Raw genomic sequence first — 22,500 nt, 5'->3', positions numbered from 1 at the left:
TTGGTTCTGATCTGGTTTCAGTTTGGCTCTGATCTGGTTTTGGTTTGGTTCTGATCCAGTTTTGGTTTGGCTCTGATCTGGTTTGGTTTTGATCTGGTTTTTGTTTGGCTCTGATCTGGTTTGGTATTGATCTGGTTTTGGTTTGGCTCTGATCCCATTTCGGTTTGGTTCTCATCCAGTTTCGGTTTAGTTCTGACCTGGTTTTGGTTTGGCTCTGATCTGGTTTGGTATTGATCTGGTTTTGGTTTGGCTCTGATCCCAATTCGGTTTGTTTCTGATCCAGTTTTGGTTTGGTTTTGATCTGGTTTTGGTTCTGATCCGGTATCGGTTTGGCTCAGATATGGTTTTGGTTTAGCTCTGATCCGGTTTTGGTTTGGTTCTGATCCGGTTTCAGTTTGGCTCTGATCTGGTTTTGGTTTGGTTCTGATCTGGTTTCAGTTTGGCTCTGATCTGGTTTTGGTTTGGTTCTGATCCAGTTTTGGTTTGGCTCTGATCTGGTTTGGTTTTGATCTGGTTTTTGTTTGGCTCTGATCTGGTTTGGTATTGATCTGGTTTTGGTTTGGCTCTGATCCCATTTCGGTTTGGTTCTCATCCAGTTTCAGTTTAGTTCTGACCTGGTTTTGGTTTGGCTCTGATCTGGTTTGGTATTGATCTGGTTTTGGTTTGGCTCTGATCCCAATTCGGTTTGTTTCTGATCCAGTTTTGGTTTGGTTTTGATCTGGTTTTGGTTCTGATCCGGTTTCGGTTTGGCTCAGATATGGTTTTGGTTTAGCTCTGATCTGGTTTTGGTTTGGTTCTGATCTGGTTTCAGTTTGGCTCTGATCTGGTTTTGGTTTGGTTCTGATCCAGTTTTGGTTTGGCTCCGATCTGGTTTGGTTTTGATCTGGTTTTGGTTTGGCTCTGATCCCATTTCGGTTTGGTTCTGATCCACTTTTTGTTTGGTTTTGATCTGGTTTTGGTTCTGATCCGGTTTCAGTTTGGCTCTGATCTGGTTTTGGTTTGGTTCTGATCTGGTTTCAGTTTGGTTCTGATCTGGTTTAGTTTTGATCTGGTTTTGGTTTGGCTCTGATCCCATTTCGGTTTGGTTCTGATCCAGTTTTGGTTTGGTTTTGATCTGGTTTTGGTTTTGATCTGGTTTTGGTTTGGCTCTGATCTGGTTTTGGTTTTGATCTGGTTTTGGTTTAGCTCTGATCTGGTTTGGTTTTGATCTGGTTTTGGTTTGGCTCTGATCTGGTTTGGTTTTGATCTGGTTTTGGTTTGGCTCTGATCTGGTTTGGTTTTGATCTGGTTTTCGTTTGGCTCTGATCTGGTTTGGTTTTGATCTGGTTTTGGTTTGGCTCTGATCTGGTTTGGTATTGATCTGGTTTGGTTTTGATCTGGTTTTGGTTTCGCTCTGATCTGGTTTGGCTCTGATCTGGTTTGGTATTGATCTGGCTTTGGTTTGGCTCTGATCTGGTTTGGTTTTGATCTGGTTTGGTTTGGCTCTGGTTTTGGTTTGGTTTTGATCTGGTTTTGATTTGGCTCTGATCTGGTTTGGTTTTGATCTGGTTTGGTTTTGATCTGGTTTTGGTTTGGCTCTGATCTGGTTTGGTTTTGATCTGGTTTTGGTTTGGCTCTGATCTGGTTTGGTTTTGATCTGGTTTTGGTTTGACTCTGATCTGGTTTGGTTTTGATCTGGTTTTGGTTTGGCTCTGATCTGGTTTGGTTTTGATCTGGTTTTGGTTTGGCTCTGATCTGGTTTGGTTTTGATCTGGTTTTGGTTTGGCTCTGATCTGGTTTGGTTTTGATCCGGGTTATTTGCTGCTCTCAGTTACTTCCTGTGCAGAAGTTTCAAGTTAAAAGCAGCTGTTTGGTTTCAGCTCTTACTGTGGAAGAGTTTGTTTTTCTTGCTGTGAATCCAGATGAAAGTAGCTGATCCCAGATGCTGGAACTCGGATGCTCTCTGTATGTATCAGCAGATGTTTGACACCGCACTGACATCACGGTAGCCTCACCTCTGTCGCCATGGTGATGTAACACCAGCGTGCAGGATGGGATTAGCGCAGGATTACTGATAGCGAGCCATCTGGATGAAAGCGCTGCAGCTGATCTCTGAGCTGAGGATTAAAGCTTCAGATTTATTCAACCATCCGTCTCACTGATTATCTGGGGCACAGATGCATGCTGGGAAGGCCGTCAGGTCGTCTGACCTCACGGAGGAAATGCAGACGTCGCTGTGTTCCTGTTTAACAGTTACCTGCTCGGAGGGTGAGATGGTGGGTGGGATCGGACGCTGACCTTCCGACTCCTCCAGCCAGTTCCTTCGAGCCAGCTCCTCCCACTCAGCCTGCATCTTATCCCAGAACTCCGTGTCCGACTGGAACAAAACACAAACAGACACTGAGCCCAGAAACACCACATTCCTACATCTCCCATGATGCACCTGGTCAGGGCTTCAGATAAAAGCAGCAGAAACAGACAGTCATTTCATCACTCAGAAAACTGGACCAGAACTCGTGGAATCAGGTCTTGGGCTGGCCACTTTGAAACAGCAGGACTCAGCAGGTTTCAGGTCCGTCTGAACATCATCAGAAACATGACTGAGCCGCACACACGGTTGGTACTGATCTGATTTATGATGCAACAGTTAGCCCATTGTCTGACTGCAGCTTCATCCGTAACTAGCTGAACTGGTCTGAACTGGTCAGAACTGGTCTGAACTGGTCTGAACTGGTCTGAACTGGTCAGAACTGGTCTGATGTGTGTAGTGATGGAGGATTTCTGAATGTTTGGGGTGGTGTTTTAGGAGGTCACCGGGTGCAGCTAAATTCAGCCTCCATCACAGTGATGAAGAGGAGCTGTCAATCAGCAGCTCTTCAATCAGAGCCCTCCGATCGGATCCCTGATCCCAGCTGATGGACACAAAAACTCTCAGGCTCCAGAACCCAGATTTAATATTGGAGAGAAAATCTGCACTTTAATCAATGAGGGCTTAGCTCACCTGCCTGAGTCCCTTTGAAGCCTTTAACATCCACATCCTCAGACCTGAAACCTGAACCATTATCAGACCAGAAACATGAATGACCTCAGACCTGATACCTGGATCATCCTCAGACCTGAAACCTGAAACATAAATAAATCCAAGTTGCCAGTTATCAGCATGTCTTTGCTGTTGCTCTTCCAATGAAACCGACCTGGATGAGAACTAGTTACCAGCTAAACCAGCCAAGCAATCAACTGTGAGTCGGACGTCTCCAAACCACGGTTAGGAGGCTGAAGTCTGAGAAGGTAACACCAGGAGCATCTCCGGTATATTGAGGACTTTATTGGAGTTGACCAGATTACAACAATACTGAAAAAAGACCAGAGAAAACAGCAGCGGCTGCAGATGGAGGTGTAAGCAGGCGTACCACACGCTTTAGTCGTAAATATAGGGAACTGGTCAAAGTGGCATAAATGATATAAATCAAAGGAAAAATTGAGGATATATAGTGGCAACCAATTTGTGACGAGCATGGAGCTAATGCTAACCGTGGGCGGTGGCGGGATTGGCACCACGTCAACACTGCTAGATGAAGTAGGGTGGCATTTAACCCCCCGCCTTCAGTGAACAGAAACCCCTAAACAACACCGGTGAAATGGCCCGAAGTGGTCCGTGGTGAGTCTGTTATCCCCCTTTCACCCGGTTTATGGCGGTATTAGACAAGCATCAATTGACACAGTCACACCAGCATGCTGCTAATGCTAACTCAGAAGCCGTCATATATGTATCCAATTGTTTAATTGATCATCGTCATTTACTTGTGGCACGAAAATGGGTTTTCTTCTCAAACAATCCTACCATTTAATGCTAATCCAGGTAGACTAACCTACTCTCAAGGGTCTACCTGCTGGAGCTGAACCACACCGACCAGATCCAGCAGAGGTATTTCTTCACACTGGATCTCCAATGGAGTTACTATGGAAGTCAAAAGGAAGTGTTTACAAAGGAAGAGGGGATACGAAACAGACTAAGGAGACGAGGGAGTCGGCTACTGCTACCTGCAGTAACTCTGTCCAATGTGCGATCGAAGGAACAAGACAGACGAGCTTGCATCATTACTGAAGTCTGATCCAGATTACAAACAACCAATGTGTTCTGTTTCACAGAGACATGTCTCTCTCAGGATGTGGACATTCACCTGGACGGTTTTGACATCATTTGCTTTGACAGGGATGCAGCAAGAACATGGAAGTCTGTTGACTGTGGGCTCTGCATGGCTGTCAACAGCGAGTGGACAACAAACATTACAGTGAGAGACCAGAGCTGTAAACATTATGAACTTATGATTGTGTTTTTCAGACCACACTATCTGCCCAGAGTTCTCCCAGATCTTAGTGTACATCCCAGGGCCTGATTTTAACCGAGCTGCTGAGCACATCACTAACAGCAACAACAGAGCTGTCAGTCTGACTGGAGAGCAGCCAGAGTTCCTCCTGGGGGGGCTTAACTGGTGCAACATCACCACACATCTGCCCCATGTAGAGCAATATGTTACAGTCCCCAGCTGAATACACAACCCCCACCAGAATGCACAACCCCCACCAGAATGCACAGACCCCACCAGAATGCACAGACCCACCAGAATGCACAACCCCCACCAGAATGCACAGACCCCACCAGAATGCACAACCCCCACCAGAATGCACAGATCCCACCAGAATGCACAACCCCCACCAGAATGCACAGATCCCACCAGAATGCACAACCCCCACCAGAATGCACAGACCCCACCGGAATGCACAGACCTCACCAGAATACACAACCCCAACCAGAATGCACAACCCCCACCAGAATGCACAATCCCCACCAGAATGCACAGCCCCCACCAGAATGCACAACCCCCACCAGAATGCACAGACCCCAGCAGAATGCACAACCCCCACAAGAAAGCACAGACCCCGGCAGAATGAGTAACTACTGAGCTGATGAACTGGGGCTTGTTTTTTTAATGATGATGGGGGGGGGGAGTTAACCTCTGGAAATGTGAGAGAGGCCTGGCAGAGGTTAAACATCCTGATGGACAGAGTCCACAAACCCACAGTATCCGACCACCCAGATCCTGCCATCTTTGCTCAGGCCTTTAACAACTTTTCACCTGTTTCAGCCAAAGCACAGCAACCACCTGGACCCCCAGCCCCTCCTACCATACCATCACTGGTGATGGACAGCTGGTGGCCTCCAGTCTACGTAAGGTGAACCCACCCAAGGCCTCTGACCCTGAAAGGCTGAGAGGGTTGAAGGACTGCTTCGTTCAGCCATGTGGAGTCCTCACCAGACTATTCCAGCAGCTTCTGGACTCTGGCTCGGTCCCCATCCAGTGGAAAAAGTCCATCATTATCCCAGTGCCTAAAAAGACCCACCGAAGGACCTGAAGGATTACCGGCCAGTCGCCCTCACATCGTATAAAAGCACAGAGAGAGTTCACCTCTTCACCTGTCTTCAGAGGATCACAGCTGATCCTGCAGCTGGAAAAACAGCCACAATCATTCTTTTATTTCTCAGGATAATTCTCACTAATCCATTACTGAGTTAGAAACGGTTTAATCTTTAAAACTTCACACATTTCATCAGACCTGTGCAGAGTGGAGTTATGTGAAATCTATAAAACTCTGACTGACAAGTGACTCAGCATGAGGACGAAACTGATCCTGAGTCTGCTGGAAACTGATCCCAGTTCAGCAGCATCATCTGCTGAATCATGAGGTCTCAGAGGAGACGCCGGTGGCAAGAAGTCTGACTCCCAGACCAGGACCTGATGTCAGCAAATCCAGCTGAGAGAGACGACTGATGTGAGACGTGAGACGCGATGGGACAGGAATGGTGTGGGTGGTGTGTGTTCACCTCAACCGCTGCCTTCGCTCGCACAAACTCGTCCTCCTGAGACTCGTTTCTGAGCAGCAGAGAGCGGGTTCGTCTGCGCTGTCTGGATGCAGCACAGTCCTGGAAACACACAGGAAGGTCGACCAGCAGATGTCAGCAGGAAAGTAAAAGTAAATAAACTTGAACAAAGTCAAAGCTGCTGCAGCACTGATTTATCCCAGGCTCCCTGAAGTGTACCTGCTGTCAGGAATAACCCTGAACTACAGAGATGTTATGACCTGTTTTGAAGAAATGAAGTCCAGATCGTCGAAGCTGTGTATGTCAAAGTTGTTCTTCATCAGCGGGTCCGTTTTAAACTCTGCAGACCTAAAGAGGAACAGACAGCCCTGTTAGTGCCCCCTACAGGCCACTCTGCTCTTTACACATCCAGACCTGCTGGTTCTGGACCACCTTGTCTGAAACATGAAGCCGGCAAGGAAACATCTGGAGGTGTAATACCAGCAACAGCCACCAGGTGCTGTTGCAGATCACCCACAGCCTCCAACATAGTTAATGGAATTCAGCTTTTCCCCGCATCACATAAATGTGTCATCAGCTACGTTCACCCCTCCGATTAGAATTCATGTTCAACAGAAATCTGACCAATCAGGTTAAAGCTTTTAGCTCCCCACCTGGTGGTGATGCACTTCAGTTTAAATAATAAAAATATTCAACAACTCAGTGAATCTAACAGTTCTGCTGCTTCATGGATAAAATATCTGAGTATCATCTGCACAGAACTGAATATTTATACCATGTTGTCTAATAAAGGAAGCACGTATGATGTCAAAAGTATTGGTCCAAGTACAGAACCCAGAGGAACTCCATGGCTTGCTCTGGTTGAAACAAGCTGAAATCTACCGGAGGAAACTGATCCAGAAACAGAACTGAATCTGTCAAACATTAGTGGGCTTACCACAGCAGTTCACTGGACGAGTGGTGGGACGTGCATCTCTTCTCGTATCTCCTCCGGCGTACCCCGTCCTCCACGTCCAGGTTCAACTCGTCCCATTTGTCCAGAGGAGACGACAGACTGACTGAGAACACAACAGAAGAGATCAGACGTTAAATCTGATGGGAAACACCTGGAGATGTCTGGCTGTTCAGGTGTGCATGTGACAGGAAAATCTCTGATTAGAACTTTTTGTTTTATTCCCAACTCATCAACTTCAAGGTTTTTAACTAAATGAGCAACAAAATGAACCCTAAGTGAGGCTGCTGACACTGAACAGGTATCACCATGACAACCTGAGCAGACATCACCATGACAACCTGAGCAGGCATCATAGGATCACCATGACAACCTGAGCAGACATCACCATGACAACCTGAGCAGGCATCATAGGATCACCATGACAACCTGAGCAGACATCACCATGACAACCTGAGCAGGCATCATAGGATCACCATGACAACCTGAGGAGACATCACCATGACAACCTGAGCAGGCATCATAGGATCACCAGACAACCTGAGCAGGCATCACCATGACAACCTGAGCAGGCATCACCATGACAACCTGAGCAGGCATCATAGGATCACCATGACAACCTGAGCAGACATCACCATGACAACCTGAGCAGGCATCATAGGATCACCATGACAACCTGAGCAGGCATCACCATGACAACCTGAGCAGGCATCATAGGATCACCATGACAACCTGAGCAGGCATCACCATGACAACCTGAGCATGCGCTTCTAGGTTTCTCTCTTATGTTCGTATGGAGAATACAAGAGAGACAAAAAACCTCTCAGAGAGCTTGTATGTGGAGCATAATGATGTCATGACCGAAGCCCAGAACATGAAAACTCATCCAACTGAGAGAAGTCAGTCATGTGACCGTCTGACATCAGCTGTGACGTTGAACAACCCAGTTGGATGAACTCACCTGAGTCCAGCGAGATCCTCTCAGGTGTTCTGGGACTGGCAGGCAGGTGTTCCACCTCTACCTGGATCAGCTCCGTCTCCTCAGTTCTGACCCGGCGTCGAGGACTCTTGAAGCTGCCCTTCATCCTTAAAGGGCTCCTCCTCAGCTCCCTGATGCTGGTGCTGCTCGCACCTGGATCACTGAGGTCTACCAGGTCCAGAGTTGTGGACAGAACTGCGGCAGAACAGGTTCACAGGTCAGTGGGTTAGCTGGTTAGCTGGTTAGCATGTTAGCTGGTCAATGGGTTAATTGGTTAGCATGTTAGCTGGTTAGTGGTTAGCTGGTCAGTGGGTTAGCTGGTTGGTAGGTAAGCTGGTTAGTGGATCAGATGGTCAGTGATTTATGTGGTTAGCTGGTTAGCGGTTTAGTTGGTTAGCAGGTTAGTGGATTAGCTGGTTAGTTGGTTAGCGGGCCAGCTTGTTAGTGGGCTAGCTCGTCAGTGGGTTAGCTGGTTGGTTGGTAAGCTGGTTAGTGGTTAGCTGGTCAGTGGGTTAGCTGGTTGGTTGGTAAGCTGGTTAGTGGATCAGATGGTCAGTGATTTATGTGGTTAGCTGGTTAGCGGTTTAGTTGGTTAGCAGGTTAGTGGATTAGCTGGTTAGTTGGTTAGCGGGCCAGCTGGTTAGAGGGCTAGCTGGTTAGTGGTATAGTTGGTTAATGGGTTAGCTGTTTAACTGGTTAATGGGTTAGCTGGTTAGCTGTTAGCGGGCCAGCTGGTTCGTGGTTTAGTTGGTTAATGGGTTAGCTGTTTAGTGGGCTAGCTGGTTAGTGGGTTAACTGGTTGGTGGGTTAGCAGGTTTGTGGGCTAGCTGATTAGTGGTTTAGTTAGTTGGTGGGTTAGCTGGTTAGTGGGCTAGCTGGTTAGCGGGTTTCATGTATGTTATTCTGTCAGTGAGGCTTCAGCAGAATTCAAACTGAAAAAATGTCTCATGAATCTCCACCTTCATGTCTTCTGGTGTTAGTTTACATTTTCAGAACTGGACCTAGAACAGAACTGTAGGTCCTTAGGTTTGTTTCAACAAACAAACTTTATTTATAAAGCGCTTTTCATGCAGAAGGCAACACACAAAGTGCTTTACATGATTTAAAAAAAAAAAAAAAAAAAAAAAAAGCAATTCATGCACATTCAAATAAAACAAACCTTAAAACAACCATTCAAAATGCAGCAGGAGACCACACCTCACACCCTAAGTGGCCCACTTTGGGTCAAAGGTGGTCTGTAAGTTATTATAACAAGCATCTCTGTAAACCCTAGAGATTAGATTAGAACAGGCGGAGCCGGTAAAGCGTAAGGTGAGTGTTAGCTCCTCCCATTTCTCCATATTGGTCATTTCCGGCTCCAGAATCCCAAGATGGTGATGATGTAAAAAATCAGCTGATTATTGATTACTAGTGTCTGCTGTGATGGACGCAGGACTCTGGAGATGTTCCTCTGTGTCCGGATTCTAGGGTCAGACCATTAATCAGCTGATACGGATCATTTTGGTCCTGATATCGGTATCAGAACTCTGTAACTGTTTCCTTCGTCGTCTTTACTGGATCAGTTGGAGCTGCTGAGCTGAAATTTCAGCCTCTGTTTCCTCTCAGAGTCTCGACTCTGCTTCCTGACAGTTTTCATGTAAATACAGCAGAGACCTGCCTGCTAATGAAGGTGAGGAGGAGATGGGAGGACGGAGGAGGTCAGAGGTGGTAATTAAAGCCTGAGCTTCCTGCTGGTTGCAGGTGACAGATGGGCACAGAGGAAGCAGGTCGGACAAGGACGGCGAGTTAGAGGAGGACAGACGGAGTGAGGAGGTGTGGGAGAAAACGGAGGAGCAGACAGGAAGTCAGAAAGTTAGGGAGGATGGTCCAGGTGAGTCCATGTTGACTTCAGGTTCCTGCTGCAGCTCACAGTCATGGAAGCTTCTGGATCTGAATCACATGTCCACTCAGTCTGAACCAGATCAGGGTTCAGGTGAGTCCTGGTGAGGAGACATCACCTGACTTACAGGGAGCAGGGTTCTCCACCTTTCTCTCCACCCTGAAGACATCAGACTTGAGACGATGGGTACAGGAGGTTTCCTCGAGTCCCACCGGTTAGAATCCAGGGTTCAGAGCCTGAAATCCTGAACAAGTCCAGAGTGTTTGCCACTGGACTGGTCCAAAAACCTAGATGTCCAAAAAATCCAGAGTGGTCCATCAGAGACCAAGACTCATCTGGAGACTTATCTTCACCACTGTTCTGTGCCCATCTCATCTGGAGTCTGATGTTCTGCTAATATATTAATGTTCTGTTAATGTTTTAATTACATATTAACGTTCTGTTAATTACATATTAACGTTCTGTTAATTACATATTAACGTTGTGTTAATTACAAATTAACATTGTGTTAATTACATATTAATGTTGTGTTAATTACATATTAACGTTGTGTTAATTACATATTAACGTTCTGTTACTTACATATTAACGTTGTGTTAATTACATATTAATGCTCTGTTAATGTTTTAATTACATATTAATGTTCTGTTAATTACATATTAACGTTCTGTTAATTACAAATTAACGTTCTGTTAATTACATATTAACGTTGTGTTAATTACAAATTAACATTCTGTTAATTACATATTAATGTTGTGTTAATTACATATTAACGTTCTGTTAATTACAAATTAACGTTCTGTTAATTACATATTAACGTTGTGTTAATTACAAATTAACGTTCTGTTAATTACATATTAACGTTGTGTTAATTACATATTAACGTTCTGTTAATTACATATTAACGTTCTGTTAATTACATATCAATGTTCTGTTAATTACAAATTAACGTTCTGTTAATTACATATTAACGTTCTGTTAATTACATATTAACGTTCTGTTAATTACATATTAATGTTCTGTTAATTACATATTAACGTTCTGTTAATTACATATTAACATTGTGTTAATTACAAATTAACGTTGTGTTAATTACATATTAACGTTCTGTTAATTACAAATCAACGTTCTGTTAATTACATATTAACGTTGTGTTAATTACATATTAACGTTGTGTTAATTACAAATTAACGTTGTGTTAATTACATATTAACGTTGTGTTAATTACATAGTAACGTTCTGTTAATTACATATTAACGTTGTGTTAATTACAAATTAACGTTGTGTTAATTACATATTAACGTTCTGTTAATTACAAATCAACGTTCTGTTAATTACATATTAACGTTGTGTTAATTACATATTAACGTTGTGTTAATTACAAATTAACGTTGTGTTAATTACATATTAACGTTCTGTTAATTACATAGTAACGTTCTGTTAATTACATATTAACGTTGTGTTAATTACAAATTAACATTGTGTTAATTACATATTAACGTTCTGTTAATTACATAGTAACGTTCTGTTAATTACATATTAACGTTGTGTTAATTACAAATTAACATTGTGTTAATTACATATAACGTTCTGTTAATTACATATTAACGTTCTGTTAATTACATATTGTGTTAACTACATATTAACGTTCTGTTAATTACTAATTAACGTTCTGTTAATTACATATTAACGTTGTGTTAATTACATATTAATGTTCTGTTAATTACATATTAACGTTCTGTTAATTACATATTGTGTTAACTACATATTAACGTTCTGTTAATTACTAATTAACGTTCTGTTAATTACATATTAACGTTGTTATAATTACATATTAACGTTCTGTTAATTACATATTAACGTTCTGTTAATTACATATTAATGTTGTGTTAATTACAAATTAATGTTCTGTTAATTACATTTTAATGTTGTGTTAATTACATATTAACGTTGTGTTAATTACATATTAACGTTCTGTTAATTACATATTAACGTTGTGTTAATTACATATTAATGTTGTGTTAATTACAAATTAATGTTGTGTTAATTACAAATTAACGTTGTGTTAATTACATATTAACGTGTTAATTACAAATTAACGTTGTGTTAATTACAAATTAACGTTGTGTTAATTACATATTAATGTTGTGTTAATTACATGTTAAAGTTGTGTTAATTACATATTAACGTTCTGTTAATTACATATTAATGTGTTAACTACATATTAACGTTCTGTTAATTACATATTAACGTTCTGTTAATTACATATTAACGTTCTGTTAATTACTAATTAACGTTCTGTTAATTACATATTAACGTTGTGTTAATTACATATTAACGTTGTTATAATTACATATTAACGTTCTGTTAATTACATATTAACGTTCTGTTAATTACATATTAATGTTGTGTTAATTACAAATTAACGTTCTGTTAATTACATATTAATGTTGTGTTAATTACATATTAACGTTGTGTTAATTACATATTAACGTTCTGTTAATTACATATTAACGTTGTGTTAATTACATATTAATGTTGTGTTAATTACAAATTAACGTTCTGTTAATTACATATTAACGTTGTGTTAATTACATATTAATGTTCTGTTAATTACATATTAACGTTCTGTTAATTACATGTTAACGTTGTGTTAATTACATATTAACGTTCTGTTAATTACATATTAACGTTGTGTTAATTACATATTAATGTTGTGTTAATTACAAATTAACGTGTTAATTACATATTAACGTTGTGTTAATTACAAATTAAGGTTGTGTTAATTACATATTAATGTTGTGTTAATTACATGTTAAAGTTGTGTTAATTACAAATTAACGTTCTGTTAATTACATATTAACGTTCTGTTAATTACATATTAACGTTCTGTTAATTACAAATTAACGTTGTGTTAATTACAAATTAACGTTGTGTTAATTACATGTTAACGTTCTGTTAATTACAAATTAACGTTCTGTTAATTACATATTAACGTTCTGTTAATTACATATTAACGTTCTGTTAATTACATATTAACGTTGTGTAAAGATAAAACCAGAGGAAGAGGCGGAGCGGACAAGAAGAACACTTGGAGCTGAGCTTGTCAGAGGAAGAGGAGAAACAGGTGAACATGGAATGATGAAGAGTCCTTGTTGACAATGGGCTGATTCTCTTCTGATGGATCAAGTTGGATAGAACTTCATATGCATGGAGGATGAGGAGGAGGATGATGATGATGGGGCAATTAGGAGGAAGCTACCTGCTGTGTTGGAGGTGAGGAGTCGGGTGGAAGTGGCATCGCTCCGGCTCTCTGACAGGAAGTCATCGATGGAGGGGCTCAGCAGGGGCCGACTCTCCTGCTGCTCTCCAACCAGCTGGAGAGCACACACACAGACACACACACACACGCACACACACAAGGTTAGAGAGAGAAATGTGTGTGAGAAGCTGTAAAACTGCATCAGCAGATCCACAGAGAGGCGCGATCTGAGAGCCAGCCAATCAGAGCAGGCCTCTGCTCATTTGTTTGTGGAGGGAAACAGGTGATCTTCAAGATTTTAAGAAGACCCGGTTCTGGTTTTGATGCTATCTGGGTTGGACTTTGAGACTTAGACCTGAATAGTCATGTTTACACAGCGCCTCCTAGTGAGCAGGTGTTGTAACTGCGTGATGTCCAGGTGGTTTGGTTCACCTCAGTGTGAAAACAAAACAAACTAAGGAAGGTGGGGCATGAGTCTCCTGGACTAACCTGGTTCCAACCAGACTAACCTGGTTCCAACCAGACTAACCTGGTTCCAACCAGACAACCTGGTTCCAGCCGGACTAACCTGGTTCCAGCTGGACTAACCTGGTTCCAACCGGACTAACCAGGTTCCATCTGGACTAACCTGGTTCCGTCCAGACTAACCTGATTCCAACCGGACTAACCTGGTTCCAGCCGGACTAACCAGGTTCCAACCGGACTAACCTGGTTCCGTCCAGACTAACCTGGTTCCAACCGGACTAACCTGGTTCCGTCCAGACTAACCAGGTTCCAGCTGGACTAACCTGGCTCCATCCAGACTAACCTGGTTCCATCCAGACTAACCAGGTTCCAGCCGAACTAACCTGGTTCCATCCAGAATAACCTGGTTCCATCCAGACTAACCAGGTTCCAGCTGGACTAACCTGTTTCCGGGCAGACTAACCTGGTTCCAGCCAGACTAACCAGGTTCCAGCTGGACTAACCTGGCTCCATCCAGACTAACCTCGTTCCAGCCGGACTAACCTGGTTCCGGCCAAACTAACCATGTTCCATGCATGTGCATGCATGTGCATAGCAGGTGATCGTAAAGTTGCAGCTTCGAGCAACAGAAACAACAATCAAAGCAGGAAGGAAAATAAACGTCTGAGCAGAGCCACATAAAAAAGCATGGTCGTCTTGCCAACCTTGGTTGTCACGGTGACGAGGGGGTTTCCTTCAGAGGAGGCCTTTTTACCAGGAAGCTCCTTCAGCACCATGGCAACGACCCTTTCCCCTCTCCCCTACAACAGGCAGATCAAGAGGTTCGATCAGGTTGGGTCAGCTGATCACATGTTTCCATGGAAACAGAGACGAATACTGATTCTGCTTCAGGACAGAGAAACACAGCAATCAGCTGACAGCTGACACAAACTTCCTATGACATCACTATGATGACGATGAAGTTCAGCAGACCCCCTCCTCCCTTCACCTGACTGCTTCTAATCTGGAACCAGAAGTAGTTCCAGATCAGGACCATGAGGTCACATGATCCGACATGTGACCAGGAAAATTAATGTTCCTGCTACAAGGTCAAAACCAAAGACTGGTTCTTATTGGCCCAGCAGAAGTTTTAAACAGTTTTCCTGTTAGGATCTTTTCAAGATGTGCTGTACCTTAGAGGTGGGATTGGGTCTGGTCACAGAACCGGTTCTCCCTCCAACAGAACCAGAACTTCTGAGTTTCCTTTTTATCTTTCTATGATGTTTCCAACCATCCAGCCACAATTTCATCGCCCGCTTCAGTTTGCTCATTCGCCATCTCTGTTTGTTTCATCTGAATCAACTGGAATCTGTATCAGCTGAAATCCAGATCGGCTCGGATCTGAATGGGCTTGTGGCAGCCTGAGGTCTTAGCATTAGCTGCTAATATTAGAGCCCATGGTCTAAATAGTAAATGGTCTGTATTTATTCAGCGCTTTACTGTACCTGGGATGACACCCAAAGCACTTTACATCATACATCACATTCACCCATTCACACACACATTCACACGCTGATGGAGGAAGCTGCCATGCAAGGTGCTAACCATGACCTATCAGGAGCAAAGGGGGGTTCAATGTCTTGCCCAAGGACACCTTGACATGAAATCGACTTGGCTTGAACCGGCAGCCCTCAGGCTACAAGACGACCACTCTACCTTGCTGAGCCATGGTCTAAGTCAGGGCTACTCAATTCGGTCCTACGAGGGCCGCAATCCAGCAGGTTTTCCATGTATCCCTGCACCAACACACCTGAGTCAAATTAGGTGGCTCTAACAGCCAATCAGGTTCTACACAATAACTAATTAATTTGACTCAGGTGTGTTGGTACAGGAATACATGGAAAACCTGCTGGATTGCGGCCCTCGTAGGACCGAATTGAGTAGCTCTGGTCTAAGTATTAGCTACTAATTTGGCAGCCTTAGCATTAGCTGCTAATGTGAGAGACAAAGGTCTTAGTGTTAACTGCTAATGTGAGAGACAAAGGTCTTAGTGTTAGCTGCTAATGTGAGAGACAAAGGTCTTAGTGTTAGCTGCTAATGTGAGAGACAAAGGTCTTAGTATTAGCTGCTAATGTGAGAGACAAAGGTCTTAGCATTAGCTGCTAATGTGAGAGACAAAGGTCTTAGTGTTAGCTGCTAATGTGGAAGTCTGCAGTCATAGCGTTAACTGCTAATGTGGAAGTCTGCAGTCATAGCATTATCTGCTAATGTGAGAGACAAAGGTCTTAGCATTAGCTGCTAATGTGAGAGACAAAGGTCTTAGTATTAGCTGCTAATGTGAGAGACAAAGGTCTTAGTATTAGCTGCTAATGTGAGAGACAAAGGTCTTAGCATTAGCTGCTAATGTGAGAGACAAAGGTCTTAGTATTAGCTGCTAATGTGAGAGACAAAGGTCTTAGTATTAGCTGCTAATGTGAGAGACAAAGGTCTTAGCATTAGCTGCTAATGTGAGAGACAAAGGTCTTAGTATTAGCTGCTAATGTGGAAGCCTGCAGTCTTAGCATTAGCTGCTAACGTGGGAGCTAATAAGCTGCAAACATGAGGGTTTTACGTAATCTTTTCTCAGACTTCCTGCTGCTTCACGACATCCTGTTTCTTCTCTGTGTTTGCTCATGTTGTGACAGCATCGCTTCCATCTTTAAAACAAAAGATGTTGAAAAGACAAAAGCGGTTTTTGCACACACTCCAATTCCAAAAAAACATAAATAAATAAAATTGATATTCGGGTCTACGTGCAAGAAGACATGAGTGTATGGGGAGAAATCTAAGTGTGTTAATCTGATTGCTCATATCAGATTACCCTCCACATGACCAGATTTTATTCCACTGTTACATTTATTTTCTTTTCTTATACGTGAAAGTTTTGTTTGGAAATGTGATATGAACGAGACCTGAGACCGTAGGATGTACAGGTGTGCCAGGTGAACAGGTGTCGCGGTAACACTGAAATGCTATCTTCATCACTGCGAGTCATGGAAAGAGGCTGCTCTCAGAGAGATGACGTGACGCAGCAGGCAGGACGAGCGATCAATAAAACATCAGAAACACTTTATTATTATAGCAGCTCCAAACAGGAGGAGGAAGAGGAGGAAGAGGAGGAAGAAGAGGAGGAGCTCAGCAGGGCTGCATGTCAGACTTCACTGACTCCTCCCCCGCTTCTTCCTCCTTTACTTATCTGTCTGAGACCTCTCCTCTATCCATCATCCTCATCGTCATCATTCCTCACAGATGTTTGAGTGCCAGCTGACTGACAGGTGTGTCTGAGGTCGATGACATCACTGTCACACCTGCAGGTCAGGTCATTCAGTCAACAACAACACAAAGTCACTTTGAACTCTGCCTCGCTGACATATCACAGGAAGTCACATGACTGGCAGTAACTCTGTGATTGGATGAGCTGATGATGTCATCCTGCATCATCCTGCTGACTGACAGCAGGTCGGTGGAACCCTGCAGAACCTGAAGGCTTCATCGATCTTCTCACACCCAGATTTCATCCTGAGTTCATCAATAACGTCTAACAGGAAGCAGACTATCGTGTGCGTTTCTATGTAAGCGTGCATGTGTGTGTGCGCTGTACGTGCACAAACAGAGCAGCAGAGATGAGGAGGAAGAGGAGAAGTCTTCACTGTATCTGTTAAATATTCTCTCTCTCAGCCTGTTCACTCTGTCATGATGTCGGCTGTCCGGCTGTGAAGTGTGTGTGTGCACGTGCATGTGAAGTTTGTGCGTATATGCGTGTTTGTGTGTGCATGTGCACATGTCTGTGTGTGTGTTGTTGGTAGAGATGTTGTTGGTCTAAAAATAACCTGCTGTTGTGCTGAGCAAACAATCCTCCAGCAGCAGATCTGATCTCAGAGCTGCAGCAGTCAGCTGTACCACAAAAAATAAAGGTTTCCACGGTAACTACAGTCACCACTGTTACCATGGAAAGTAACTCCAATTACCACGGTAACTACTGTATCCTCAACCACCATGGTAACTAAGGGCCAGTTGTTCAAAAACTTTAATCCGGATAAAGCTATCTGGATTTGGGAATCCTATTTTTCGGGAGGGCGGATCACGTAATCCAGCTTACTTTTATCCCGGTCGTTCAAAGCAACATTGGCTCACCTGATCCAGAATCATGTTTTTCAGGATCACCAAATCTGAATTTCCAGCATTCAAAACAACATGGGCTTCCGGCCATGTGAAGAACAGCACGTAGAAGAGCCGGTATGGCGTTACTTTAAGTAGGTTTCACTTGGCGCCAACACACAGGAATCATGAACATCTACTTCTATGTATAACTGTACGACTTCCCATCGGAGCCACAGCAAATATTTACTACTAATCCGTTAACTACTACAATGTGGATATTCTGGAAACATCTTCACGAGGGTGCACCGTCCCTCTGGTCATGTTAATGATGCACCTGAGCCCCGTGTGGAGGTACCGGACCGACCTCTAAGCTTCTGTTAGGGTTAGGGATGGACAGGACGAGTAGTGAGGGATGCAGTCGTTAGTATTTATCCCTGACAGGTTCTTCCCTGAATATGTTTACCAAATATTTACTACAGTTTTCTCCTGAAATCCACTTTGTAATCCTGCCTGATGGGATCAGGATAATCCGGTTTTCTTGGATCAAAGTTTTACGGATCCTACTCAGAAGTTTAGAACAACCCAAACTGAGGGTTTTGTCTGTATAACAACCAGGATTGGATCATGTGATCCTAGCCGGTTTCAGAATCCAGATTTCCCTTTTGAACCTATTTTCATGATTCGATCCAATCTGGTACACAAAATCCGATCGGATTATGTTTGGATAACTGGCCCTAAGGTTGCCATGGCTACAACGGCAACTACCGTATCTTCAATTACCCCGTTACCTAAAGTGTCCAACAAAAAAACATGGTTACAACGATAACTACAGTAACTAGTCACCACGGTTACCACGGTAACTACTACACCCACCATGCTCATTAAATAACACAAACGCCACACTTATCAAAACAAAAACAGTAACCACAGTTACCACGGTTACTGCAGTATCTTTAGTAACCATGGTAACTACAGTGTCCACAAAAAAGTGGACTATAGAAACTTCAGTCATTGCGGTTACCAAGGTAACTACAGAACTAAGTTGCCATGATTAGCACAGTAACTACAGTAACTACAGATACACTGGGTTACCATGGTAACAACAGGAAGCACAGTTGCCAGGGTACCTACAGTAAGTACCACAGTAATGGCAGGTAACTACCGTGGTCAGGGTTCCCGCTCTGAGCTGTTCAGTGTCTGATGTCTTCTGAAAATGAAAGTCCAGATGTTGACAGAACAGCTGAGGATGTGTTCAGGGGACGTGGACCCTCTGAAACCTCACTGCCACCAACATAAGCACATGTAGATTTTCTGGATCATATACACATATTCACACACACACACACACATATATATATATATATATATATATATATATATATATATATAAGGGATGCACCGATACAAAAATTTTGGCCGATAACCGATATTTACCGATGTCGATATATATATATTTTGTTTTAAAAGGTTTAAGATTATCAAATTCTGTACAAAGTGAAAATAAAGCAAACATTAGGGGTGTTAGCTTCCCACCATTGTTTGTGAAGTTCTGGATGGCAGTTTTTCAGATGACATATCAAATTTGTGGTGCTGAAGAAGTTCACACGGCATCCTCCTCGCATTACTTCGACTTTACAGATATTGCATACTGCTTTTCGAGTACTTTCTTTCTACACCGTGAAAAATGACCACACAGCTGAAATTGCTTCTTGCTTCAGTTACATCCCACAATGTAGTACTGCATCGCTGTCACATGTCCAAACATGGCTGCATGGCCACGTACACACGCACACAATCTGCAATTATATGAAAATAAATATCAGCTGTTAATATCGGCCCAGTTTTGCTTATCGGACCGATACCGATATGTTAAAAAATGACTAACATCGGCCGATACTGATATTAATGCCGATATATCGTGCATTCCTAATATATATATACACTATCTCACAGAAGTGAGTACACCCTTTTTTTTTTGCTAATATTTTATTTTATCTTTTCGTGGGACAACACTATAAATTAAACTTTGACATATAGAATATCAAAGTTTAGTTTTTATAGTTTGGTGAGCTGTATATCAGAGTTTAATTTCTATAGTGTTGTCCAATGAAAAGATAAAATGAACTATTTACAAGGGGTGTATATATATATATATATATATATATATATATATATATATATATATACAGTTCTGTTTATATAATACAGTAAAAACGGGCAGATTTCCGGCATAGTTGTGATTTATGGTGATAAATCACGATTAATTTGAAAGTTGGGAAACAATCTGATATATATATATATATATATTTTTATATATATATAAATATATATATTTTTATATATATATAAATATATATATATATATATATATATATATATGCGTACATACAAAGAGAAACCGTTAGTCTACAAGCGCGTTCCTTGTTGTTTGTCATGACAAATGTGAGACACCATGTCACGCAGGGTAAAGGAGGCTGCATCAATAATCGTGTTGTGACGACTTTGTTTCCGTCTGAATCATAACAGAATCGGTTCGGATCGGGATTCGCCCACATTTCACCACCTCGCTGATTCTACCAGTGTGAACGAGGTGGTTCTGGCCGTCTCAGGGACCAATCAGACGCTGCAGGTTGGGCTGAGACCAGCAGCAGTGATGCAGGAACATGTGACTCCCCACAGATCGGATATTTATATCCTCCAGCAGATAATTAATCTTAAATGAGAGCCTACCCCCGGGTTGGTCCAAGGCTGGTCGCTCACACCTCTTCTTTCTCTCCCTCTTCTTTACCTGTTTTCCTCTTTACCTTGTTTATCCTATCCAGTCTTTTCCTGGTCTTCTTCCTACTTGTCCATTTATGTGCTTTTTCTGCTCTTCTATATTTTCCTTCTTCCAAACTTCCAAACGTTTCCTTGTCACCTCCTTCACCATTCCCTCCCCTCTTCCTTCTTCCTTCCCATCTTCTCATTTTATCTATAATTCTCTTTCATTCACACCTTCTTCTTTTTCTCTTCCTCTCCCTGTTCTTTTCCCTCCTTTTCTGGTGCTTAAATAGCTAACAGTGATGATGATGATGATGACGATGATGATAACTGGTCCTCTTTGTTCCGGTTCTGTCGGTTCAGTTTTAGACGCCATGTCAAAGGCGTTGGACTTTGATCATCTGTCAGTTATCTGTTCTTTTGATGGAGAGCTCCAGATTCCCAGGTCCCCTGAAGTGCACATTCATTTTAAATTCTGATTGGATGAAGGACCAACCGGACTTGGACTGGGATAAAAGGCTGGTGTGAAGTTTTACACCCAGACTGGCAGAGCGGTTCCACCATCTCAAGTGATCCAGCGCGGCTTCCGGGGGATGGACTAACTGGGCGTCGGGCTGTTGAGGAACGTTTTTCTGAAATTGTTCCAGTTTTCGATCCAGTTTGTCTCAGGTTGGTGAAGCTCTGTCCATCTTTCCATCTGAGAGACTCTGCCTCTCTGAAATGCTCCTTTTATACCCAGTCATGTTACTGACTTGTTACCAGGTAACCTGGTTAGTTGTCAGATGCTCCTCCAGGTGTTTCTGCTTTGTACCAGGTACTTTTGTTTACCAGACGTGTTGCTGCATCAGATTCACTATCAGCTCATATTTTCATCACACGTCTCCGTTTCCGGATAATTTTGATCCAAGAAAACAGGATTGTCCCGATCCCGACAGGGAGCAGGAATACGAGGCGGACTTCAGGAAGAACATGTGGTAAAACCTCCAACATGATCAAATAACAATGTTTGTAGTCGGTGCGTATGCTAACAGTCACATGTTGCAGCTTTCCAGCAGAAACGAGCCGGTTCCCACGAAGCTAAGCCCAACACGTTTCAGTAACCAGCACAAGTAAAGTCATCTGTTTCCCTTCATCCAGAGCTGCATGATCCAGCTGCACCCCTCCCTACCCGCCCAGTCCGTCCCCCATCCTGACAGAAGGCCAGCCGCTGCTCCGGTCTGGTCCTGGCCCACACCGGCTTCTAGACCACGTCGTTGTAGGTTCTGAAAATCCAGATTTGGGAATCTTGAAAACCGTGATTCTGCATCAGATTGATCCAATCCAATGCTGCTTTGAACAACGGGGATAAAAATAGGATGGGTTACATGGTCCTCCATCCTGAACAATGGGATTCCCAAATCCGGGCAGCTTTTATCCGGATGAAATCTTTGAACAACCGGCCTGGAGTCGTGGTTGTAGATCAGTAAACCTGGAGGCAGCAGAACCTGGAACGTGACCGTGTGGAGTAACGATGAACCCAACAGTAATTAAACTAAAACATCTCATTAAGTGAAGCACTTCATTAGGAGTGTAGATGAGGATGAGGATGAGGATGATGTGTGGGGCTCAGAGCCAAACGTGGCTGAAGACAATCTGCTTTATTAAAGTGGAAAAATCCTCTGAGTAACATTCATCTTTTGATGTGTGGGTCGTTGTAACAGCCGGAATTCTCCCCTGACCAACGTAAAAATGTGTCCTGATTCCGACTTTAACACAAACAGACTCACAGCAGGACACGAAGCTGGAACACAGAGACCAAACACAGAACCGGAATAATCTGGGAATGATAAAGGACTGAGGTTGGGAATGTGACAGCGGCTGCAGGCACGGCTGTAATTCACAGCTCCGTTATTAAAGCATAAATCTGCTGCAGCTTCTCAGCCGTCCGGCAGCTCCTTTAACTCAGACTGGCTTGGAATGCCGAACAACAGAACTGCCACACACAGGGAATGTTTCAGCACCACTGCAGCAAACTTAGAGGAACAGTCCAGGAAAATTACACAGATGTCAGGAAAACACTACAGGAATATAATAGAGGAAGGTTGCAAGAAGACACAGGAAGGATCGGAGCAGCATTACAGAGACGTATCAGGAATATTAAAGGAACATAACAGGAATATTACTGGAAAGTTACAGAAACATAACAGGAATATTAAAATAAGGTTAGACGGATGCCACAGGAATA

At 43.0% G+C, this 22,500-nt stretch overlaps 1 protein-coding gene across 2 annotated transcripts in view; it reads right to left on the bottom strand.

The window, feature by feature from the left end:
- Positions 1-22,500, bottom strand: part of pex5lb (peroxisomal biogenesis factor 5-like b) — a 30,688-nt gene that overhangs the window by 5,729 nt on the left and 2,459 nt on the right. The window contains exons 2-8 of one of the 2 annotated variants that reach the window (XM_041993087.1): positions 14,102-14,197; positions 12,933-13,047; positions 7,774-7,986; positions 6,798-6,918; positions 6,121-6,208; positions 5,864-5,962; positions 2,237-2,356 (exon numbers count right to left, since the gene is read on the bottom strand). In XM_041993087.1, the coding sequence (XP_041849021.1) occupies positions 2,237-2,356; positions 5,864-5,962; positions 6,121-6,208; positions 6,798-6,918; positions 7,774-7,986; positions 12,933-13,047; positions 14,102-14,197 (852 nt within the window). The remainder of the gene's footprint in view (positions 1-2,236; positions 2,357-5,863; positions 5,963-6,120; positions 6,209-6,797; positions 6,919-7,773; positions 7,987-12,932; positions 13,048-14,101; positions 14,198-22,500) is intronic. The other variant, XM_041993088.1, reaches the window with a different exon arrangement.

This window comes from Melanotaenia boesemani, chromosome 8, assembly GCF_017639745.1.
Source record: "Melanotaenia boesemani isolate fMelBoe1 chromosome 8, fMelBoe1.pri, whole genome shotgun sequence".
NCBI lineage: Eukaryota > Metazoa > Chordata > Actinopteri > Atheriniformes > Melanotaeniidae > Melanotaenia > Melanotaenia boesemani.
The sequence above is the reverse complement of the archived record's forward strand: the minus strand, read 5'-3'. Positions and strand labels throughout refer to the sequence as shown.